This window comes from Syngnathus typhle, linkage group LG2, assembly GCF_033458585.1.
Source record: "Syngnathus typhle isolate RoL2023-S1 ecotype Sweden linkage group LG2, RoL_Styp_1.0, whole genome shotgun sequence".
NCBI lineage: Eukaryota > Metazoa > Chordata > Actinopteri > Syngnathiformes > Syngnathidae > Syngnathus > Syngnathus typhle.
In genome coordinates this window covers 4853928-4879373 of record NC_083739.1, presented here as the reverse complement: position 1 = coordinate 4879373, position 25446 = coordinate 4853928, and the positions used below count along the sequence as shown (strand labels likewise).

The 25446-nt window shown below is 42.6% G+C and overlaps 3 protein-coding genes across 5 annotated transcripts; 2 read left to right on the top strand and 1 right to left on the bottom strand.

Moving 5' to 3' along the window:
• The first annotated feature begins 1777 nt into the window (after positions 1 to 1777).
• LOC133147478 (poly(rC)-binding protein 3-like) lies at positions 1778 to 7760 on the top strand. Of its 3 annotated transcripts, none has more exons than XM_061271326.1 (12): positions 1778 to 1925; positions 2002 to 2025; positions 2101 to 2133; positions 2327 to 2443; positions 2651 to 2782; positions 2844 to 2972; positions 3454 to 3528; positions 4310 to 4351; positions 5835 to 5910; positions 6234 to 6289; positions 6411 to 6580; positions 6639 to 7760. In XM_061271326.1, the coding sequence occupies exons 1-12, from the start codon at positions 1851 to 1853 to the stop codon at positions 6691 to 6693; spliced, it is 984 nt and encodes a 327-aa protein (XP_061127310.1). In that variant the 5' UTR covers positions 1778 to 1850; the 3' UTR covers positions 6694 to 7760. The 3 variants fall into 3 exon arrangements, with proteins under 3 accessions (XP_061127310.1, XP_061127311.1, XP_061127309.1); XM_061271327.1 differs by having other exon boundaries at positions 5832 to 5910; positions 6237 to 6289; XM_061271325.1 differs by having other exon boundaries at positions 3454 to 3597; positions 6237 to 6289.
• Positions 7761 to 11157: 3397 nt separating this feature from the next.
• LOC133150019 (leucine-rich repeat-containing protein 3-like) lies at positions 11158 to 12755 on the top strand. Its single transcript, XM_061272288.1, has one exon. It carries the CDS (start codon positions 11364 to 11366, stop codon positions 12144 to 12146), a length of 783 nt encoding a protein of 260 aa, XP_061128272.1. The 5' UTR covers positions 11158 to 11363; the 3' UTR covers positions 12147 to 12755.
• Positions 12756 to 16264: 3509 nt separating this feature from the next.
• On the bottom strand, positions 16265 to 25340 carry atp7b (ATPase copper transporting beta). Its single transcript, XM_061272947.1, has 20 exons — positions 24979 to 25340; positions 23110 to 23842; positions 22077 to 22292; positions 21847 to 22010; positions 21623 to 21784; positions 21237 to 21563; positions 20667 to 20900; positions 20159 to 20250; positions 19939 to 20066; positions 19702 to 19856; positions 19426 to 19560; positions 18560 to 18754; positions 18313 to 18495; positions 18068 to 18242; positions 17857 to 17997; positions 17647 to 17789; positions 17382 to 17585; positions 17198 to 17315; positions 17018 to 17120; positions 16265 to 16959 (listed from the first exon to the last, which is right to left on the bottom strand). Exons 1-20 carry the CDS (start codon positions 25081 to 25083, stop codon positions 16788 to 16790), a joined length of 3885 nt encoding a protein of 1294 aa, XP_061128931.1. The 5' UTR covers positions 25084 to 25340; the 3' UTR covers positions 16265 to 16787.
• Positions 25341 to 25446: the final 106 nt, after the last annotated feature.

Genomic DNA, 25446 nt, shown 5'->3' with positions numbered 1-25446 from the left:
GTAGCGCCCGCAACACCGAGCATGACCCACTTTCCCCTTCAGATGTCATGAAAAATTCCCTGCCGTCCCTCATTGTGTCGTCCCCCCCCCCCCCCTCCCCAACTTCCTGTCAGACATGGGGGAGGAACATTTGCTAATATAAATGGAAACTTGTAAAACGACATGTACTGGGAGTGCCAATGAAAGGGCAAAGACCCCCCACCCCCCCAAAAAAAAAAATCTGACCTCAAAATAAAAAGAGCATTTGCTGCAAGTTTTTCGCCCAAGGGTCACATGATTCACGGGCCTTGACCTAATTCTTCTTTTTCCTGGGATGTAGGCTGGAAACACAATTTTGAGATTTTTTTTTTTTTTTACCTCCATCTACATCTTTTAGGGTGATTTAATGATTTCCCCCCAAAAAAGAGGGCACTGACTCACAGGCTAAACTAAATATGAAGCAAGTTATAGAGAGCGCTTTGCAGCACTTAGATGTGCGCTGCCCGCTGAGGACCCGCAACCACTGGATGGAGTCTTAAACCCGGATTAAGGTTTTTTATGTAATCTGGTCTCCTCTGGGAGATTGGAGAGACAGCTGGCGATAGAATCCCTGTCGTTATCTCTTGGTCCTCCCCTGGCCTCCAACCAAGCCGTGCATGCGGCATACTGTAGCTTAGCGGAGGTAGGATTTCCGAAACCAGCGCAACATGATGATGTTGGGTTGCAATGAGACTACTGCAGTTACGCAAGAGCAAAACGAGATAGCAATGGTAGCGTCTCCCAAGTTGGATATAGTGGTTAGCCAAGAAGCCGTTTCTTAATCATTCAACATCAATCAGTGCTGCAATTCTTCTGCAAGCAAATTGCAATCAACATTAGTAGCTTTTTATATGCGTGCGTGCAAACAGCTGGCCATTCGGGCTGGCCATTCGGGCTTTAATGAAGGAACATCTTGTTTTCTTGCAATTAAAAGTTAACCAGGGCAGGACTATTTGATTACAAAGCTGCTAATTAGCAGATGGCACATACTGGAGATGCAGCAGTAAAATACAGCTGGGGCTGGTGAGATGAAAACTGTGAATGGGATTTCATATCTGCCTCTCGTTATTATTATTATTATTATTATTATTATTATTATTATTATTATTATTATTATTATTATTATTATTGAGCAACTAAACAAAATAGAATAAATTATTATTATTAAAATCCGTGTCGGTTTATTTAGCCCACAAGTAAAATTATTATTAATAATAAATAAATAAATAAATAAATAAATAAATAAATAAATAAATAAATAAATAAATAAATAAATAAATAAATAAATACGATGCTTCATGACTGAAGTGCCCTTGAGCAACCTACCGACCCCCCTCAGACCGAGCTCCGCAACTCCCCATCAAGTTAGTACTGTACTGTGAAGTCTGCGGCAGAGGATGATTTTTACTTCCCATCGCATCTTATAGAACGTGTAAACATTTCTAATTAAATGCTATTGTCTCGCTTTTTCAACAAACATCCATTTTTACAAGTAAACTGTCAGTCTTAGTTCCATTCCGTTCCATGCTTGACGTTGTGGCCCAGAGCGCCCTCCTGTGTTCACCCTTGTAACTGAATCCCGACGTCGCTCAGCAGTCAGATTGGTCACATGACTCAGATCATCTACTTATTGTAAAAAGACATCAGGGCTGGTGAGGTTTCTTCTCTAGCCCTTGTTTGAAGCTGGCTTGCAAACAGGGAACTGCAGTTCTCCATTCACTGTTCCGTCTTTGCCTTGCAGGAGACCCATCAGCCAAGTGCACCCTCACACCCCCCACTGGCCCTCGAACTCCTCTCTGACTTGACCGCACCCCTTTCCTTTCAAATCCGACATGGAGCCCATCAAGGTCCAATCAGAAGGTGGACTGAATGTGACCCTCACCATTCGGCTGCTCATGCACGGCAAGGTGCGATGCCCAAAGCTCAGTCAGAAAGCAGCCAGAAAATAAAACTCACATTTTTGTGCATTTTATGTCTCTGCAGGAAGTCGGAAGCATCATCGGGAAGGTAAATGTCATCAGCTTACATTTTCATTGCAATATTTTGACTGAGAAATAATAATACAACTGAATGGACTTCCAGAAAGGGGAGACGGTGAAGAAAATGCGTGAGGACGTAAGTAGAAGTTTTCTGCTGGCATCTCCTTGTAGAAGCTAATGAAGGGGGTACCTTGATTTATGAGCTAACTTAGCTCGACCCAAACCAAAAATAAATAAACAACTAGACAAACTTGTAACTTGGGGCATTTGTCAGTCAAGGTACCCCATTGTAATTTCCTGATCATGGATGAGCTTGTGCCGCCATGCAGAGCGGAGCCCGCATCAACATTTCTGAAGGCAACTGCCCCGAACGGATAGTCACCATCACTGGGCCGACGGATGCCATCTTCAAGGCCTTTGCGATGATAGCCTACAAGTTTGAGGAGGTAACGGCTCCAATGCTGCTTCCACACCAGCGCCATTTACTCCCGTTAATTTGCCAGAGTGGGAATACAAGCTAGCATGCTTTAGCGCTCTTGCTAGCTAGCCGCTTTATTTAACAACACAATCTAACCAAAAGATGATGAAGGTCAGATTTTCAGGTCACGCGGCCATTTTGACTCGTCCGTAAACCCAAACAAATGTCGTTCCAGGACATCATCAACTCTATGAGCAACAGTCCCGCCACCAGCAAACCCCCTGTGACCCTGCGACTGGTTGTGCCAGCCAGCCAGTGTGGCTCGCTCATCGGCAAAGGCGGCTCCAAAATCAAAGAGATGAGAGAGGTAGCGAGCCGATTCCCGCCTCGTAGTAAGGAAATACAAACGCATCCGTCCTCTTCTGCAGTCCACAGGCGCTCAGGTCCAGGTGGCCGGCGACATGCTCCCCAACTCAACAGAGAGAGCGGTGACCATTTCCGGGGCGCCGGAGGCCATCATCCAATGCGTCAAACAGATTTGTGTGGTGATGCTGGAGGTACGCTTACCCGGTCCACTCTACGCCGTTCCAACGCGGATGCGATCAATCATTTTTGGTCCACCGGGGGGGGGGGGGGGATCTTCAAGATGGTGGATGAATAATCAATTAGTGACCACTTGCTTGTTTTTGAAGTGAAATTTGAACTGTCTGCACTGCCAGTTGTCCAGCCGGCTATCATGATGGCAAACGTCGTTGGACCGTTGCCACCCGGCTGTAAGTCTCCAGAGTGCTCACGGAAAGGGGGGTGGGGGTTTAAGTTTTGCGGCGTCATCATTATCCAGTTGAACGTGATGTTCCAGGTGAATCACAAATTGGACCTCATGTCAGCATGTGCACAGTGAAGAGCACTTTTGGTGTGTGTCCCCCCCCCAGGCACGGTCCCTCTCGGTCTCACTCGATGCTCTGGTTGCTCCTCTTTTTCTTCTTCTCTAACACTCTCTCCACATGTCACTCCTTCTCCCACCCTCGCTCTCCTCAGTCCCCACCGAAAGGTGCCACAATCCCCTACCGCCCCAAGCCTGCCTCCACCCCTGTCATTTTTTCAGGTGGCCAGGTAAGAGCGGACCCGCTGGGGGCGTCCACAGCCAACCTCAGCCTCTTACTGCAGCACCAGCCACTGCCTGTTAGTGTCGCACCAGGTTTTATTCAAGCAACCCTCCTCCCCCGTCTCGAGCACCCCCCTCACCCCCCTCCCCTCGACTAGCATGAAACTATCACCGCTTTGCCCTCACTGCCATCAGTCAACCCGGATTTGAGGTTAAAAAAAAAAAAAAGCATCACTGTAGTCATTAAGGGATGATCTGGCCGTGCATGCAGTCTATTATTCTGGGTTTGGAAAAAAATCCATCAACTTGGCAGGGAGATGTGTGAAATTATTCATGAGAGCCAAAAACAGAAAAGAAAAATGTCCTGAAATTCAATGAGGAGAATAAAAAGAGGTGTAAATGTCAAAACGTCAATGATTCCGATCAGTGATGACTTTATGGTGGACATACGTAACTTGACGGCCATGTGCCGACTGGCGAATAAAATGAATGGCCGTGTAGCTCAGCAGACGGGATGAACAAGTGAGCTGCATTTTATTCATTCAAAAGACAATCCAGCATTCAGCAGTTCATTGGTAGACCAACCGCGCCCCCCCTCCTCCACCCCTCCCTCACAGTGATCCCATGTTGATATAATTCAACTGGATTTGATTGATGATAGACAGTTTAGCGCATGTCTTTCTCATAGCTTGGCGACAAACGTAAAGCTCCAAACGGCAACCTGCTTTTATAAAAGTTTTGTGCGGAGGCCGTACGAAAAAAAGTAAAGTCTCCGTTTCATGTTTGCAGGCTTACACCATCCAAGGACAGTATGCCATCCCGCATCCTGACGTGAGTGCTCGCCACACCAGGCGCTCCACATTGCATCCATCTCGGAAGCTGCTACCAGCTACCTCCCCAAACCTCCTTTATTAATATTAATTGCTAATATTAATATGGCTAATATGGCACATGTACAGTAATTCCTCAATCTTCTGACTCGGAAGACTCTTGACTTCCTTCTGTCTGCTCTCTGTTAAACCTCCGGGGGCTTGGCCTGCAGCTCGTGAAACTAGATAATATTATTAATATTATTTCATTTCATATTTAGCTTGCCTGTAGATTGTCCTGCCCTGTGATTGGCTGGCGTCCAGTTCAGGGTGCCTAAATCAGCTGAGATAGGCTCCAGCATGCCCGCAACCCTCGTGGGAAGAAGAGGTTCAGAAAATGGATCAATGGAGTTCAACGTGAATGTCGGCGCTGCAAAAACATATTGACTGAATTTTGCTATTAAGCTTTTCATCTCTAAAATAACCTTGAAGAGAATGAAAAATCAATTCAATTACCCCAACAAACCTCAACATGTCTGACTTGAACAATACAGTGCACATCTTGTACAAATAACACCGCTCAACAGCAAATATGGATCAGATATCTTCATATGTCCCTAAAACAATTTTGCAGCTGATTAAAAAAAATAATTCAATTCCTTCCTCACGAGTAGGCCGCGAAATACGGATTTTTACCACGCGTTGTAATTTATAGCTATGACGTTTCAGGGAGAGAAAAAACTCTACCTGTTGCTGAATCTTACCCTTAATTCCTAAATTTTGCAAAATATAATAATACTACATAGTATTATCAGTGGTAGGGTGGCCGACTCCTAACCTATAAATTGAGGTTTTGATCTCTGGCCACCGTGACCATGTCAAAGTATTCCGAAGCGCTTTGATGGCCTTAACAGGTAGAAAAAGTGCTATAAAAGTCAAAGACCATTCAGCATTATTTATTTATTCATTTATATTTGTGTATTTATTTATTTTTATAACCTGATGTGCCAAAGACAAAAATGGAAGTCAAATTTGGCAACAGCGATTTCATTTCCTTTAGTAACGACAACAAAAAGACGGTTAAGGGAAATGTTTTAGTGTAAATATTAGCAGAAATATAAACAAAAAGTAGTCACTCATTTTTTTCTGACTGAGCGCATTGTAGTGGCAGCGCCATCTGCTGGCCCGGCTTGGAATATGTTGGATGAAACCTCGCTTTCACGCATGGCAGAGGTCCAACTTAAAAAAACTAAAATAAAATTGAGGCGCTTGAATCTCCACCGCAAAAACTCAGGCCAAGCCCCTCATGAGCGTTTTCACCTTCAACCTTTTTGTGTTTCCTCAGATCCTATCTTGACTCTTTCGGTGAGACCTCTGCGTGCGTGCGCGCGCGCACGTCTGCGTGTGCGTGTTTGTGTGCGCGAGTGAGTGCGTGCGTGTGCGCGCAAGTGTTTTTTAACGATGACCTCATAGCTTTGCTGTCGTCCTCCTCCCCCCCTCAGCAGTTGAGCAAGCTCCACCAGTTGGCTATGCAGCAAACCCCCTTTACCCCCCTCGGACAGACCACCCCTGCCTTTCCCGGTACGTACCCACCTACACTACAACCCTCTTGACCTTCTCTCGTTTGTACCTGTAGAAGTCAACACATTCTCTTCCTCCTACACTTTCTTCAGCTCTTCCTCTCGCTCTTTTCTTCTTCTCGTTGTCTTCCTCGGACATGGCCTGCTGGTGGTCTGCTCTTGTTGATGTTGAGGTTTTGCTTTTGCTTTGGTTTTGGTTCTTTTTCTCCCCATAGCATCCTTTCTTAAAACGATGCAAGGCTTTCCGTCCAGTGTTCTGAATGATGTTCCACCAACGTGTCCAACTGTATTTTATGTCTTCTTCCTCTCCTTCTCGGTCAGCAGCAGGTCTGGATGCCAGTAACCAGGCCAGTACTCATGAACTCACCATTCCCAATGATGTGAGTACAGCAAGTCCACTCAGGAGAAATTCTTTTTGATTCCACGACAAATAAAGAATAGAGAAAGACCAGCTTGTACGTACCCTGGCCATCCTAAGTCCCGCCCCCATTGTTTTCCCAGCTAATAGGCTGCATAATTGGACGCCAGGGAACCAAAATCAACGAGATCCGTCAGATGTCTGGGGCACAGATCAAAATTGCTAACGCCATGGAAGGGTCGTCGGAGCGCCAGATCACCATCACAGGGACCCCCGCCAACATAAGCCTGGCCCAGTACCTCATCAACGCAAGGTAGGCCCCTTAGGTGAAGATCTCCGAGGAAGGCGCTCACTCGCTTTTACCGCTCCAGGTTCCGAGACGTGGCTGCCATGTGGAACGACCCGTCCTCCATGACCACATCCTGAGCTCCCTGACTGGCTCTTCCATCCGGCCCCTTTCTGACTGACGACGCCCTCCGGACTCTGGCTCTGGCTCTCTGAAAATTCTGAGCGCCGGCCGCCCTGGTCCTCCACAAACCGGCGCGGCCCGACGACTCACTTTTATTTCAGAGAGCCATTTTGAAAAAAAAAAAAAAAGAACACTGTTCGTTACTTTTTTTTTTGTTTTAGAGAACTGTTAAAGCATGTTGAATGTTTATTAGCAACAACTTGTGTTACTTTTTTTCTTTCTGTTCATTTCTTTTTCTCTGTCAGTGCTGCGTCATAGAACATTTAAGAAGTAAAACAAAACAAAAAAAGATTTTTGTAGAAGTAGTTCTTTGCATTTATTACAGCTCGGTGATGCTATCGGCAGAGTGTGGTGGGATGTAGCCAAAAAAAAAAAACATTTTTATAATAGATCCAGCCTTTAGAAAACAATCTCGGACTTCTCCATTTCTGTCCTAATTTGCATCGTTGTCAAATGACATCACATGACCCTCCTTGGCCAATGGTATCACACCCGGAGCCTCCCCGTTTTGTGTCGATCTCCTTCGTTTATGTACACGCTTGCTTATATTGCATGTACTCAGTGTTGTGTTGTTGTGTATTTGAGCAGAACCTGTTCGGTGGACCTTGAAATGAAATGTTCTTTGTGTTCCCCGTTCTTCTCCGCTCATGTTTGAAGCTTACCTTTTGGTTTTTCTGGCCTCTCACTCGTAGTCCTAAACCCGGAACCGATAGCCTCCTTCGATTACTCGTGTTATCACATGCATGAAAAGGAAATGAGACAAAACGGAGCAGAAATTCAAATGATTGTTTCTGATCATCCGGTGTTTTGTTTTGTACAAGGACTTTTATGACTATTTGTCAACTACGCGGCGCTCATGCAATAGACGATTCTACACTTTACTCTGGACCGCTTCTGATGTGCGACGGGTTTGCTGGCCTCGGGCTGGGTCCAAAACTTTTTGGCTCGAATGAAAAATCATCAAGCCAAAGATGTTTGGACCAAGGAAAAATTGGTTTGGAGGCCAAAGAATGTTCAGGGTTTTGTCAGGGGAGGGGAGGGGGGGGGGGACCTACGGGGTGGGGGCGGGGCTTGGGCGGCCACGACCACTCAGTCTCTTTTCACGATTGTTTATTTGTGTCATGTCTATCTCATCGCTTTATGTTTGAATGTCTTTTTAAAGGTCACAAGTGTTTCAGATTTTTTTTTTTTTTTCTCGTGCAAGTCTGTTGACAAACGCACGTTTCTTTTTTGTTTGTTGATTAATTAACTCAAGCTAACGAGAGGGAGGTTAGAATGCTATTGGGTCAAACTCGGCAAGAAGCTCAATTCTGTGCTGATGTACACAAACAGCTGTTGAATGTTACTGTCCAAGTCACATGATCTCCTGTACGTTCAGCACGGCAACCGTTGCCCTTGTGCGACTTTTAGCATGCTAAGCCTTTTGACTTTGCAAAAATTGAGCAAAGGCTGTCGGGCGACATCGCCACTGATCATTCTGCAATAATCATGGATGTGCTAGTTGAGCTGAGCAATGTAACAATAGAAGCTTTGAGTTTGGATTATTTGGGCTGAGTAGAATGTCAAAGGACAAGCTGTCATTCTTTGTAAAAGAAATGCACAAAAGAGCAGAGAGCTTTTTTTTTTTCTTCCAGTGCTGGTTGTGATGGCAACGCAGGAATATTGAGTTAAAGTAGCGGCAGTGTGATTTTAATAGCATCGATCTTCATGTATAATTAATTATGTGTTTGAAAAACATTTATTTACATTTGTGTATATGACTGAAGCAAACTGCAACTAATGCAATAATAGGGTGCAATGTGCAATTATTTATTCTCTTTCATTTTCCCCTACTTGACTCGTAGACAGGAGAGCTATGTAGCTTGTTGCAAAATGTTTGGTTATGTTTCAGTTAAAGTTATGTTACATGTGGGAGGAGACTTAAAAAAAAAAGATTTTTATTTTTCAGCTTATGTTTGTGTGTATTGCAGTTTGAGGGGGGGAAAAAAGTGATCAAAGTTTCTAACTATTTTGATTTCTTTGCTCTGTGCAGATCTATATTAGTTGTGAGTACTATGTTTGATTTCAAAGTGTTGCTAAGTATAAAAACAAATAAAGTTTCAGTTTTTCTTTCTGTGACCTCTGTTTTTATCATTTTCATTCTGTGTCTGTTTTCCGGGTCTCGATATTTGATAGATCAACTACATTCTATATAGAGCATGTCTATACCTTAACTGCTCACACACAGCCCAATAAAATTAAATTAAATACATAAATAAAATGAAATTAAAAATAAAATGAAATACTTATTCCAAATTACATCAGCATAATGTACTGAGGTCAAGTTGGAGGACACGCCTATTTAAAAGGCACTATGGGGACAGGATGGGAGATATAAGAAAATGATTAAATTAAAATTCAGATCAGATCAGTAACCAAATTGGTATCGGATGACATCTCAAGCAAAAGAATAGCAGCTGTCAGCAATACAAAGGAGATGATCAATGTTTTTTCCCCTCACTTTCAAATTCCTTTTTGCCAGCCAGATCTTTTGACATTTAGGCAGTCTGTGAGTCTTGCAGCTGCAAAAGTCAGTCTGTAAAACTCGGGGCTGTCAATCAAGAACTATTGTGGCCCACTGCTACAAAAAAAAAAAAAAACGATATTTGCTTTTCACAGTCCTGCTCACTTCATCAGATGGTGAAGATTGTTTGGAAGACTCAGTCTAATCAAATAGTTTGTCTTGTCAGGAATCCAGCTAATTTGGCTGATGCATAATGAGACGAAATGCAAAACTTGTGTGTTTTTTCTTTTTCTTGAAGCGGCTAGCCATGTAGCACTAAGATGGCTACTCCAAGGATGTATTTTCGCTACAATGAGCGAGTCGATGGGAATTTTGCCAGCTATCCAACAAGATGAGTTAGGATGTCAAACAAATGCCTCGACAGGTTCCAAGCGACTCGCCGCCTGTCAAGTGAATCTTAAAGACCGATTGCCCTGCAGAAAGACAAAAGTGCTATTTGGCTCTATCCTTTGACACTATTGTCAACATGACTGAAGGATAAAGCTAACTCATCCACGCTAAAATGCTTCACTCATCAATATAATCAATCATTTTGCCTTTCAGCAAAATGCCACGCCTGAACTCTGCACGCAGCTGCCATTTAATCACACACACACACACACACACACACACACACACACACACACACACACACACTTGGGTTGCATCCAGGTTCTTATAGCGACAGCGCTGGATTCCCTTCAAAGATCTTTTGCTGAGCATGAGTGTGACACTCCTGTAACCCCAAAAGAAAGAATGACCCAAAAAAAGGCTATCAACCTGAAGCTAGCTTTAATTTATCAAATAAGTGGCTAATTATTGATGGATAAAAATTATTTGGAAAAAAATTAAGCTGTCCATTTCTGTAAGTGAAAGTGTTTTATTTCTGCATCTCAACGAATTGTAAAGGCCTCTTGGGTGTTGATGGCGGCCATTTTGTCATATCTTCACCAATCACAGCTCACCTATTTTCTGAAACTAAACCGTGATTGGTTGTGACCTACGACCTGGCAACTGTGATGTCATTTTCAGTCGACAGCAAGCGGCAAAATGGCCGACGCTCAAGATGGCTCAAACGGTGAATTTTCTCATATTCCGCAAACGCAACATTAATATTAATCAAAAAGTGGTCACATACAGCAAATTATTATAAAGAGAAAGAATTCCCTTTTAAGGTCCACTTTTTCTCTTTTTTTTTTTTTACATGAAAACCGTAATGCACAATTTATAGTTGGGGGATTTAAATTGTTGCAAACAACAGACTTAACTGCCAAATACATTAGAGTGGCCACAGTGAGATAAATGTCCAGCTGATGTAACCACAATGTACTCTATAATGTGTGTGCGTGTCTCCTGGAGTGAGACATATTAGGATCTCAAAATACACACACACACACACACACACACACAGCCTCAAAGCTGCACCGACAGCAGCCGGCAAAGTCTCATTGAGCACTTGCATCTCGGCGGCTGCAGCTGCCTTCAGCAGTTCGTCTTTGGGATGGACGCAAAGGATGGATAATGGATGATTTATTTTTTTTTATTGATTTTTCTCTTTCTTGAGGGAACAGCCAGGTACTTTACTTAATTATTTTCTCCCACAATGTTTTTTTTTCCTGATGTAAAAAAAATGGAAAGTAATGTTCTTTAAATATTGAGGTACACGTTTGCTTGTTTATTTTTTTTTTAAAGTCTTTCAGGGGATTTGTAAAATATTTAACCTTTAAATATTTCCATCCTCTCATATGCTGCATTGTCCTAAGCCAGACGGTCGATATTCGAATAGCCTTTTTTGCTGCGAGCCCTGTCGAGTGGCTTCTTGCCCTCTGCAAATTGTGCAAAGATGTCTTATACTCATCTCAAATCTTAACTCGTCTACTGGGAATATTTGGCTGTCATTAAAAAAAAAAAAAACTTCCCTTTTTCTGCAGTCATTAGCGAAAGCTGAGGAGGGAGCAAAACAAGACCTCGGAATCCTCTTTGGCAGATGATATGGACATGAAGGCTCTGCTCTGAAATCTCATCGTTGAACTTTGGAACCAGGCCACGGTTGAAAATGGCTCTGAAGAAAAAAATCCCGGACTAATGGGGGCCACTGGCAGGTCGCGCATTAATTCTCACTCTCGATTTGACTTCCTGGCTGCGCTGTGGCTTCTCTCCACCATGATCACCGTTGTTCAGTCCTGCCCACAAAGATGCCACTGCGCCGAAAGGAACGGCGCCGTGGTGCAGTGCACGTCTCGGAACTTGGAGAACATTCCCTCAAACCTGCCCGAGGACACTGCGGTTCTCCTGCTCTCCTCCAACCAGATCACCCACATCCCCAAGGAGGCCTTCGCCGACCTCCGCCGACTCAGGGAACTCGACCTTTCCCACAACCTCATCGAAAGTTTAGAGGCGGGCGCTTTCCGAGGACTTTCAGAAGGCTTGAGGACCTTGGACCTCTCCAACAACCACCTCCAAAGCCTGCCAAAAGAAACCTTCGACAAACTCCAGGCTCGAGTGCGCTTGTCCAACAACCCCTGGAACTGCGAGTGCTCTTTGCAGGAAGTGCTGAGGGAGGTGCGACTGGACCCCGAGACGATCAACGAGGTGAGCTGCTATACGTCCGCCCGGGACGAATACGTCGGGCAGCCGGTCGTGCAGGTCCTGGACTCGGGAATCAACTTCTGCACCTTCCATCAGAAGACGACAGACGTGGCCATGTTTGTGGCCATGTTCTCCTGGTTCTCCATGGTGACCGCTTACATCATCTACTACATCCGATACAACCAGGAGGAGGCGAGAAGGCACATGGAGTATCTCAAGTCCCTGCCGAGCAGCTCCCGTATCAATAAAGACGACGACACAGCCAGCAGTGTGTTTTAGAAATGAGCGAGCACTCGTGCGTGAAGACGAAAGTCAAGCGGGGAAAATGTTTGCAACTCAAAAAAAAGAAAAAAGAAAAATGAAAAGCAGCATAAAGATGCTCAAATAATTCACTGTCTTGAAAAAGGTCAGCTCACATCAATGTCTGAGAAAGGGATTATCAACCGGCGGTTCGCGCTCCTCTAGTGGTTCATGGCGGTATTGCAGGTGGTCCGCGACATTGGAAATGGAAAATAATTGTAACGGTTTTAAAAATAAATGTGATCTATTATTTAGACTTGATTTATTTTCCAGCTAATTTTGTGAATCATTCACTCATCCAAATTATGTCTAATGTTATAATATTCCGCCAAAGCAATGGTCCTTGAGTTGCTTCTTGATTATAATGGACAAAAGCAGTTTAAAAGCTCTGATCTAAAAGTCTATTTGGTTCTTTTCCAAGAAAAACAGATTTTTGTGTCGTCTGTTATGTAAACGACTCAAGGTTGCCGTCTGTTTCAACATGATTAAGATGTTCAATGTTCAAAACAATCTTAAGCTCGACAACATCCACGAGTCCATGTTGTTCTTTTAGATTTGAACAGTGAAATAAACCAAAATTGCAAATGATCACGTTTCCTTCTATTGATGGGAATAAATAATATCTGGCCAAGACAGTGGCAACTGTATTTACATTTTATACTTATTCATTGCCACAAATCAAAAATAATGACAACACTTGTCCTCTGCTGCACTTGGGGCAATAAATTGTTGGAAAATTCCAAATTAGTTTCATCCCATTGACAAATTAAATCCATAAATCAAAGCAGACTGTGCGAGGCTTCCTATTGTAAGGAAGTAAACTATATAGCGCTTTTTACAGACCATGTGCTTCACATGATAATAAAAATAAAATTGAAAAATGACAAATACAAGCTACTATTTTGTAACACTTATTGAAGACATTTTTTTTCCCCCCAATTCATCAAGTGACCAAGGAGTTGGTTCTATTTTATGTAATGCATTTCTCTGACCTTGCTCTCGGCACAGCACCTCCGCTTCGACTCTCCGTCCTAGGGTTGAAAAGTGAAATGACAATAATTATTTGAAAATGAGTTGAGTTCAGAAAGGTCAGAAAATCACAAATTGCTATATTAAAAAGCCAGCTATGAGAATGGAAGGAAAGTTTGGGACTGAGATTTTTATATTGGAGACTTTTGAGTTGAAACCAACTATAAAGGTCAAGTTGTGCATGAGCTACTCGCTAAGATAGCAAGCTACTAAGTATGCAACTCTACTAAAATAAGGTCAATATAAATATACAAAAATTGAAAATCCACATCTGACGTGATGACCTACGGCGATATTGAAAAAATGTCAAAAAGACAAAATACACCAAGCATGAATTATATGATACTAACATTTCTGAAAAGTCGATTTTTGGAAGTTGACTTCATTTCCCAAATGACTGTAAGGCAATAAAAACTTCATCTCCTCACATGAGCCCAAGTTCTGGAGTTCCTGAATGTTTATTTTACTACTCATAATTTGCCTTCATAATGCATAATTCTTTCTTTGTGTCTTTCCTCCATTTGCTGCAATGGAGTAATCCGTCTTGGAACTTGCAATCAGCCACCTTTTTCCAGTTGGCTCATTAGTGCTGATTGGGCGTGAAAGCAAAAAACACTTCACATCTCCTCCTGGACATCTGGACAGACAAATTCGATTCTTCTTCACTGGTTCACACTTAGGCTTCATCCTTCGCACGCATGAATTTATTGCAGAAGTTTTGTTGGCGCTTTGGTAGGCATTGTTGTCATGCAATAAAACAACATGGCTGTGACTTGAGGGAGCCTCTCTCTCTCTCTCTCTCTCTCTCTCTCTCTCTCTCTCTCTCTCTCTCTCTCTCTCTCTCTCTCTCTCTCTCTCTCTCTCTCTCTCTCTCTCTCTCTCTCTCTCTCTCTCTCTCTCTCTCTCTCTCTCTCTCTCTCTCTCTCTCTCTCTCTCTCTCTCTCTCTCTCTCTCTCTCTCTCTCTCTCTCTCTCTCTCTCTCTCTCTCTCTCTCTCTCTCTCTCTCTCTCTCTCTCTGAGTGCCACTCAAATTTTGGACGTGCTGTCACGACTACGGAATACGTCAACATCCACGACAAAGATAAATACAAAGAGTTGGTAAAGTAAAAAAATAAAAAATAAAAAATAAAAAAAAAAATAAAAAAATAAAAAAATAAAAAATAAAAAAATAAAAAAATAAAATATTAAATAAATAAATAAATAAATAAATAAATAAATAAATAAATAAATAAATAAATAAATAAATAAATAAATAAATAAATAAATAAATAAATAAATAAATAAATAAATAAATAAATAAACAAAAACATGTACTACACACAGTCTGATGACGTTTGGATTTTTGTGTCTCAACAGACAGCACCATTTTTTATTATTAGTTTTTTAAATGGATTAAAACATCTTTTTTGTTTCTCAACGAGTGGCCCATGGAGTAATCGCAAAGGTCTGTGAAAATAAAATATATTTTAAAAAAGCTTTTATGAGACTATGACATTTATAAAAATAAGATTGTTTCATTCAAATGTGACCAAGACCTTTATCTACCTAAACATTGAACCAAAAAATAGCAGAGTTTTGACACACGTACAATTTCCATGCTCGGAAAATACAGCTCAAGATTCTCGTCACGTTGTAACATTCCAAAAAATTGCCGACGCATTATTATGAATTATGTTCACGTCTCTCAAGCTTTTGTGCTACCGAGTTAAGTTGCCAGAGAAAATAAATATCCATACGCACAAACATACCAGTCTGTCTCCAAACTGGTCCACCACCCCCAAAAAGTTTGAGAGCCACTGGAATAACAAATAGATAGTCTACATTTTTTGTAGTTGCTGTTGTTTAACTTTGCTTTGCGATTTATCTCCTGGATTTGTTGCGTAACAGCAACAGCGCCGTTAGCCATCGTGCTCACTGGCCGGCTGCATGGGGAGGTCATTTATCAAAAGCTGATGCAGCTTTTTAAATTGCTCAGCAACAAAGAGCTGGCCTCCACAAATCTACAAAAGCACAAACCGTCCTCTGCAGAACCAAAGGATCAAATCTACCGAAGTACTTGTAATCTAGTCTTCCCCGCTGCTCCCCCAGTCAGACCATGCCGTCTGGAGTGCAGCCAAAAAATGTCCATGCGGGGGGCTTTTCTCCGCTTTGAGAATATCTCAGGAAACTGCCACTGGGAGATTCATTCAAAAGCAAAAGGACGCTGTGTCCTTATATGTCTTCTTGTCAACAGATATATAATCACCGGTATTAGATTTCCCCCTGACTCATCAATGCTTTGATATTTTTATGCTAAAAAGACCTTGTGGGCTCCTCAAAAGTCAAAGGTGCACCGAGAGGGAGATTGACAAATCTGCCTGTAAGAAAACAAAATAAACAATCGAGATGTTGCTTGAAGGACATGCTAGGTCTTTGCGCCGTGTGATCATCAACAGCTTGTTTGGAGGCCCTTTTGTTATTCTGGGGCTGCATTGATTGCTAAAGGCTACTGCAGAGGATTACTTTTGGACTCAATCGTCTAATTTGTATTAAGTGACAACACGGTGCCAAGAAGAATCTCCAGGGTGCTGCTGCGGTGCATTTAGAATCTAAATGATTACATTCATGTAGTCATTATTTTTTAGTCTAAATTTTAGATTACATGAATCAATTCATTTGTGCTTTAAGACTAAAATCTGAGTGCTCTGGAGGAATCAGAAATCTATCTAGTATATAGTATATATATATATATATATATATATACTAGATTAAAAAATATATATACATATATATATATATACTATATACTACATAAAAAATATATACATATATATATATATATATATACTATATAAAAAAAATATATACATATATATATATAATTATTTTTTTCTATATTTTTTAAATATATAAAAAAATATTTTATAATTTCTTTTTAAGAAAATATATATTTTTAAATATATACGTTTTTTTAATATATTTTAAAATGGACTTATTTAGATCTGTTGGATTTCATCCTCAAGCAAGCCCTAAATAAGAGATGCAAGTACAGCGCATGCATGCTTCCTTAGTTGACACCTACACGAGGATAGCTCCACATCATTCATTTTATTGATAGGCTCTTACACTGATGATATAAAATAAATGTGTCATATTTATATACTGCACCGTATATCCACATACAGTATCTACACACTCAGGGTTTTTACAGTAAGGTGCTTGGAGATGATGTTGCGGAATCAGTGAACAGTGGCATGATTCCAATTACATCTGCAAAATACTTTCAATAAATCTTTGGCTCTTCTGCATTTTATCATCAACCAGTAAAGAGTGAAACAAAAAAAAAATCAAAAACAGTAGTTGCTAAACGTTGCCCACATTTTTTTGAACTGTATCCCAGATTCATACAATTGTCAGTTGTGATTATTTTCCATTTGTCTATTTTTCCACCGCTAATAAGGTGAAAATAAAAAATAAATGCAACCCGACATTCTTTCAGGATCAAGTCAGACACGCTAGCATGCTCCACCGTTCCGCTATTCCACCCGACTGCTCTCACCGACGCACCACATCACGCAATCTTACTTGGAAAAAGATTTATTGACATAAATATTATAAAACTAGTGTACCATTGGTGTTGTGCTCTTCCCGGGTTTCAGTGGAAGGACCCGGACTGCGCCGGTGGCCTTCTAGTCTCGGGAACGTGCTGATCTGTGAAGACTGAAGACTCCGCATCAGGCCTCTTGCTCTGACCTCATACGCTTCCACTGATGTTTTTTTGTATCTGCCCAAAACATCTCATCAGTGCTTCAGGAAATCACACACACTCATCGTGGACTCACAATCTGAGCAGCAAAGATGACAGCACCACGGAAAGGGACGAGGTGGCCATTGCGGCCGAGCCCATCCAGGGTTGGAGCACCAGACCGAGCGGCATGAACATGCCTGCGGTGAGCAGACGAGATGGCCCAAGCTCCTCGTAAGTCAAGATTGAGAAAAACAATTGCCGATCATATACTCGCCTGCAGCAACGGGTATTCCGACGAGGTTGTAGATAACGGCAAAGAAAAAATTAATCCGGATCCTCCGCACGGTCTTCTTGGATAGCTCGATACTGGCCACCACATCCAGGAGATCGTTCTACGGAACAAACACGTCAACGCTCGGCACGGTCGGGAAGAAAACCGCACGCGAGACGTCACCCACTCTGATGAGAACGATATCGGCCGCTTCGATAGCCACGTCGGTGCCCGTGCCGATGGCGATGCCGACGTCGGCGCGGGCCAGGGCGGGCGAATCGTTAACGCCGTCGCCCACCATGGCCACACGCAAGCCTTGCTCCTGGAGCTCCTGTACTTTGGCCACCTTGTGCGAAGGCAGCACCTCCGCAAACACCTTCCTGATCCCCACCTAGCGCCGACCGACAGGTGAGCGAGGAGGCGGGGCTTGAACGCTGACTATTGTTTTGCACCTGTGCGGCGATGGCTTTGGCTGTGCGTCTGTTGTCCCCCGTTATCATGACCACCTGGATGCCCATGCTTTTGAGGGTGTGCACCGCCAAGGCTGACTCCGCCTTCACCGTGTCGGCAACGGCGATCATGGCGCACAGCACGCCTGCATAGAACACCTTGATGACGATAGTTCGCTATCGTGACGATGAGCGCGTTCCTCTTTGGCTCACCGTCTATGGCCACCAAGATAGACGTCTGCCCCTTTGTCTCATGGCTGGACATGGCGGCGTCCACGTCCGCTCCGACATGGTGGCCGTTCCTCCTCATCCACTCTCTGTTCCCGATCAGGACAGAGTAACACAAAACCTCACCTGGATCCGAGAAGCCTGATTATATTCTGTCGTAAATCAACCGAGCCATCGGACCTGAAAGATGACACACCTGCATTTGAAAGGTCCGCTGGACCGCTTTCATCTGTGGTTGCCCCCGGCAACAGGAATCGCTCTTCACTCTGCGGCGGCAGCAGGTGGTCCACGTTGGAGACCCGGCAACTGATCCCGCAGCCGGGCACTGCTTGAAAGTCTTGACAGTAACCCAGAACATCTGCGCCCAGCTCCTGTATGCGACAACCACGAGCATCGCTTGATCTTGACTGAAGAAAAGTAAGAGAAGGTGCCAAAGCTCACCTCTTTGCAATGCTTGGTGACGGCGATCCCCAGTGGGTGCTCACTGCTGGCTTCTGCCGTCCCCACGATTGACAAGATCTTCCTCAGAGGCATGCGGGCCATCTCCCATAGCACCAACACACGCGTCACCCTGGGCACGCCGTTAGTGACGGTGCCCGTCTTGTCGAACATCACCACATTGATCTGAAGTGAAAGCGACGGTCACGGAAGCTGCTTGGAGTGCGGCGAGTGGACGGATGGGCTTTGCCTTGTGGGCCATCTCCAGCGGTTCCCCTCCTTTGATGAGGATCCCGTTCTGCGCTCCTACCCCGGTGCCCACCATTACCGCTGTGGGGGTGGCCAGCCCCAGGGAACAGGGGCACGCAATGGAAAGAACAGTGATGGATGCCTGGAAGGCAAAACGGATGACGACTTCTGCTTTGGATAGGTCGGTGTTGTAAGCCTGTGAAGAACACAGCACGTCAAGATCGGCGGCAAAAAAACTCAAATTGTACAGGGAGTTTTTTTTTATTTAGTTTTTTTTAATCCGTTTTTTTTATTATATATATATATATATATATATATATATATATATATATATATATATATATATATATATATATAAATATACATATAAAAAACCTCTCTGTACGCACACGCAAAAGAACTCAAATTATGGAGAGGTTTTTTTAATTATTTAATTACGGCGGCAAAAAAACTCAAATTGTACAGAGAGGTTTTTTTATTTAGTTTTTTTTATTATATATATATAAATAAAAAAATATATAAAAAAAACTCTGTACGCACACGTCGGTGGCAAAAGAACTCAAATTATGGAGAGGTTTTTTTAATTATTGATTTTTTTCTTTTTTTATTATATATATATATATATATATATATATATATAAATTTAAAAAAATAAATAAAAGAAAGCTCTCTGTACACACACCTCTCAGTGGCAAAAGAACTCAAATTGTGCAGTTTTTTTTTTAATTTAAATTGTTTATTTATTTGTTTTATTATATATATACATATAAATTTTAAAAAAATTAATAAAAAAACCTCTGCACACACACTTTTTTTTATTATATACTATATACCTCAGCGCATGAATATGATGGCCCACACACCTACCGGGAAATTCTCTCTCACAATGTCAAAGTTGACAAAGCCGACGGCAAGCCACGCCACAAGAGTGAGCAGAGACACCAAGATGATAAAGGGAACAAAATATCCGCTAAGTCGGTCAGCAAACTGCTGGATGGGAGCCTGCCGGAAGCCGAGAGTAAATGAGCGACACATGAAACAACACACTGGAACAAGGCGGCTTGAGCAATAATAAGTTAGCACTCGTTGCCGCCTAACGTTATGACTGATGGACATCTAAAAACTGTCTAAACATTGACCGACCTTAGATGTTTGGGCTTCTTCCACCAGTTTGACAATTTGTGACAGCGTTGTGTCTGCACCAACGTGGGTGGCCTCCACAAGAAGAGCGCCGTGAGCGTTGATGGAACCTGCAATCACCGGGCTGCCCACCTTCTTACTTACCGGCATTGGCTCACCTAATGGAGGTGTGAAGAACATGCAATTTTGATCTCGTGGTACCAACAGGGCACCAACTTATTATCTCTATGAATAAATGACCTGTGATTAAAGACTCATCTGCCATGGAGTTTCCTTCAATCACCTTCCCATCGACGGGGAACTTCCCTCCTGGAGCTACCTTGACGACATCGCCGCGTTGCACCAGCTCCACCAGCACTTGCTCCTCACTGATCGAGAGTAAAGCGAACTAACGTAACCGAGCTCGTGTTCCATTTTTTAAATCCATGAATCAATTAGCTTGAATTTATTGATGTCGCACCTGATGATGGAGTGGTCAGGCCCCATGGTGACCACAGTGGCGTCGGTGGCTTGGAGGGACATCAACTTGGCTAAAGCTGCTGAGGTTTTGCTCTAATTGTCAACAAAGAACAAATGCGTTGTCATGGGGATGCTCCATGTGACTGGTAAATTATTTATTTGAAATAATTTTGAAACAATAAATAAATATAAAAAAGGACATATTATGCTCCATGTGACTGGTAGATTATTTATTTGAATTAATTATGAAACAATAAATAAATAAATAAATAAATAAATAAATAAATAAATAAATAAATATAAAAATATATATATTATGCGCCATGTAACTGGTAGATTATTTATTTGAATTAATTTTGAAATAATAAATAAATAAACGAACGAACGAACGAACGAACGAACGAACGAATGAATGAATGAACGAACGAACGAATGAATGCAAAACCTGTTTGATTAGCTCAAAAGGGTTTACTATCTGTTGGCAAAATGTCCGTATGTCCGTTTCCTACCTTGGCAAGATGCTCCAGCCATCGGCCCAGCGCAATGAAGACAAAAAGCATCGGCGGCGTGTCAAAAAAGGTGACTGGGCTCTGACCGGCTCGCTCCGCCATGGCCACGACGAGTACCACGCAAGAGTAGACGTAAGCGATGGTGGTGGCCAGCACAATAAGGACGTCCATGTTGGCCGTGCCGTGTTTCAAAGAGCGATACGCTTGGATGTAGAAGTAGCGGCCTCCGAAGATCTGCCGTGGAACCAGACCCAGAAAATCGCGGCAGTTCGAAAAAGACTTCAAGATGAAGACCAGCAAAGTTTTTTGTACAAATTATTACCACATCATAAAATCCACCATAATGACCAACAATAAAATATAATAGCAGGCCTATGTAGTTATTAAAATTACTAATTGAAATGTGATCTACTTGAACATTATGCATAGTTTAATATTAGCAATGCATATATATATATATTTTTTTCTCAAGAAAAAAATGATTCAAGTAAAATGTGGTGCAAATTAACTCGTTCACTCCCATTGACTGCTATAGACGTCAAACAGAAATTTTAACTGGTTGCATTGTACCTGGACCGGTGTACACAGCAGGAAGAAGGTCAGATTCAGGACTGAGAGGCCAGGCAGCAGGCTTTGCTCCTCCGGCATGGTGCCTCCATGCTGCTGGTGCTGGCTGTCCATCACCATCATGTAGACCATGAGGCCCATGACGGGCAGGCCAAACAGTAAGCTGAGAAGGAAGGAGGTTTTCCACCTGCAGAAAACCCACGTGTTATTTTGCCCAAAAATGACCTCATTCCGTTGAAGCTGATGAGATACTTGCTGTTGAATTTCTTCTGTGTGGTCAAGATTGCTTTTATAGCCCGCCTTCTTCAGAGTGGCCTCAAAGCCGAGATTCTGGAACAAGAAACCACCTTTAAGATATAACCAACAAGATTTCCGAGAAAGAATTCCACCTGAATGATGTTGATGATATCTCGAGCTCCTAGCTCATCCGGGTCAAACTGGATGTTTGCCGTTTTTGTTGCCAAGGCTACGGAAACGCCAACGATCCCTTTGGTTGCGCTGAGCTTCGATTCAATATGGTGGGTGCACGACGCACACGTCATTCCCGTTATCTGGAAGCGCAGGGGTGGAACGCTAACGATAAAAGTTCTCTTCTTGTTTGAAATCCACTCACAGTGAGATCCAATTTCCCGTGAGCCACGGCGTTGTCCTCGATGGTCTTGGCGCCAAAACCCAAGTCCTCTATGAGCTGAGCCACGGCAGGGGCGTCTATCGCGTTCGGGTCGTATTTGACTTCCGCTTTTCCGGCCATCAGTGACACCAAAACTGAGATGATCCCTGGAGGTCAAAGGTCATATGAATGTCTCATGAGCTCATCTCCTTTTTCTACATGGCACAACTCACCTCTGTGTTTCAGTAGGTTCCTTTCAATGTTGGCCACACACGAGGCGCAGGTCATTCCCTTCACGCTGATGAAGCACTTTTGCTCTTTGGTGCCCGTCGACTGCTGTGCGGATGTGGAATGGCATCCGGTGCCGTTGCTTAATTCTGTTTTACAAGACCGGTCCGACAGCTCGGGGAGTTCTCGGCTAACGGTCGCTTGGTGAGTCTGGGCTGGTTCTGATAAGCAAAATGATGATCATGGAAGAAGACATCATTTTCACGTTTAAAAGTTCAACATCAATCATCTTTTATGAATGCCAGATTTAAGTTGGAAAAAGCAATAAAATGGTTTTAAAACTGTGTTGAACCTCGCTGTCGTTAATTTCACTTTTTTTGGCAAGCTGCTGCTGATGTTAATCCTAGAAGAAAGACCCTCACAAGAGCCCTTCACATTAGACTGGAGAGGGCACATGGCTGCTTGGTTTCCATGGTAGCCGACATGAGGCAAACATGGCCATGACATTCAATGCATTCTGTCTTGCCTTGAATGCAGACGTGGTTCATAATAATCAATCTAGTTTGATGTCTCGTGGGCTGGACCAGTAAAGAAGTTCTATAAATATAATATAATATAATATAATATAATATAATATAATATAATATAATATAATATAATATAATATAATATAATATAATATAATATAATATAATATAATATAATATAATATAATATAATATAATATAATATAATATAATATAATATAATATAATATATAATATAATATAATATAATATAATATAATATAATATAATATAATATAATATAATATAATATAAAATAATATAATATAATATAATATAATAGAATTTAATAAACCATACTATAATATAATATAATATAATATAATATAATATAATATAATATAATATAATATAATATAATATAATATAATATAATATAATATAATATAATATAATATAATATAATATAATATAATATAAATATAAATATATTTTCATTTGATCATTTCCACTATTTGTCTTGTGCACCTACCTCGGAGTGACGCGTCAAAGCCCATTTCCTCGATAGCTAGCCTAAGCTGCTCCGGTCCGGTCGGGCCCGGGTCAAAGGTGATTGTTCCCTTTTCTTCTTTGAGTGAGACTTCTATGGAGCGGACCCCCGTCATCTGAGAGATCCTCCCGTCTATGGACTGCACGCAGGAGTTGCAGGTCATTCCTCCTATCCAGACAGTCACGGTTTGGCTTCCATCACTCTGCCAGTGGTTGATGGCTGCAGATGGATCATCAGCCAGTAAAGTTGCTCCAAATCCCATCTCCTCAATCTTGTCCCTCAGTTCCTGCCGCGTGACGTGAAGCGGTTGGAATGCAACCAGCGCCGCGCCTTCTTCGAGCGATACCCGAACGTGAGAAACCCCACGCAGGGCGGCGACGTGCCGCTCGATGGATTCCACGCAGGACTGGCAACGCATGCCGTCCACGCCGATCCACACCCCCGACTCCACGCGGAAGCCCATCCGGCGTAGCTCCTGGGCGATCTCTGCGGCTGTGACCACAGAGCTCGAGTAGTCCACCTTGGTGAGCCGGCTCGGGGAAACCGAGCTAACGCCCAATACGCCGCTCAGCCTGGAGATCCTGCTCTCCACCACGGCATGGAGCGGGTGCTCCGGGGCCAGGCCCAGAAGCTTAAAGGTTTCTGTGGAGGTTCTGAGTGGAGGGCAGAGCTCGCTTTGACTGCCATACTCATAAGCCAAGTTGTCAAGACCTCGCTGCAAAGATGACACAAGTACGTTAGAGTATCATCCATTCAGCCAACCCCAGAGTAAATGTTTTCAAATCCAGGTTAAAAACTTTTCCCTCACATTTGTTTGAAGGCTTCTATTGATTTTTTTCTAATCATTTAAATTCTTCTAATAATTTCAGTTTTCTTTTTTACTTTGACGTCATCCTTATTATTTTAACTTAACACAAGCACCACTTGAGTGTACGACTTTGAGCCACTTTACCCGCATTTCCCGTAACTGCTAATTTGACATCAGTGGTCTAACAGCCCTCCCTTAAAAAAAAAAAAAGTGTGCTGACTTAACCCCCCCCCAAAAAAAACCTATTAAGCCACAAGATCGGTGAATCACATGGTTTATAATGTGACTCTGCTTAAAGTCAGCCAGTGTCACCTCAAATAACTCTAATTGCGTTGACTTGCTGCTGGCCTCCATTACTGTTCGACCAACTACATGCCTTTTACCCACAAAAAATATCTTTGCATATTAGACAATTAAATTATTGGAATGCTGGTACAGTTGCACTGAACCATCAAAAGCTGCAAAGATTTTTTTTTTTTTACTTTGTTGAATTACAAACACTCCTGTTCAATAGGACTCTTCCTGTCCAAAGTGCATCTCCGACTGGAGTAAACAAAGCAAATTCACATTTGCCATAGATATTTTGGTGTCTTTGCTGCAGCAGTCCTTCCTTCCTTCCTTCCTTCCTTCCTTCCTTCCTTCCTTCCTTCCTTCCTTCCTTCCTTCCTTCCTTCCTTCCTTCCTTCCTTCCTTCCTTCCTTCCTTCCTTCATTCATTCATATGCCCACTTAGAATAGAACTTATTGATCACAAAAATACACATTCGTAATTCTGTCTTTCACTCGTGTTTAGTGTGCGTAATATTTAGGGTGTGACGTCACAAAAGGTTTTCCATTTACTCGAGCGTGGATTTTCTTGTGATGTTTTTGTCAACACAACGTTGTTTCGCAAACAATAGGACTACAACACAAAGACTAAAAATGACTTTCTATTTGACTTTTTGTCTTTTCTACTCCATTCCGTAATACGGATAGAATGGAAGTGTGCAAAATTATGATCGTTTGTTTGGTAGCAGAGAAGAATTAGTGGATCGGGAGGCCTACCTGCACCTGTTGGTCCGACGCGTGCACGCGCTCCTTCTCGACCATGCACATTTGGTCGGCGGACCCATCTCTGGATAGACTTTTGGGCGACTTGGAGGCGAACATGTCCCACTTGTTCTGGCGCAGCGGGTCGGTGCCGTGTCTTTATCTGTCAATGAGAGAGGGCAAAAGTCCGCAGTCGTGATGGCGCGAGTAAGCAAGCGAGAGCCGAGCTGGGGCGGTGTTGATAAGAGCGACAATCGGGGTTCAACATCCTCAAGGGTGACTTCGGCGACTTGTTTGGCAAACTGGTTGTTTCCTGTCAAAACAGAGGCGGCAAACAAATATTAATCAATAGGATTAATTTGTGGGATTACAAAATTATTAAATCATTCAAATCATCGGGCTCCGACTGTTTAAGCTTTTATTTTGAAATTGCCCGTCGCAACGCGTTACCGGTGATCTCACCGACCGCAGTAAAGAGCTAAG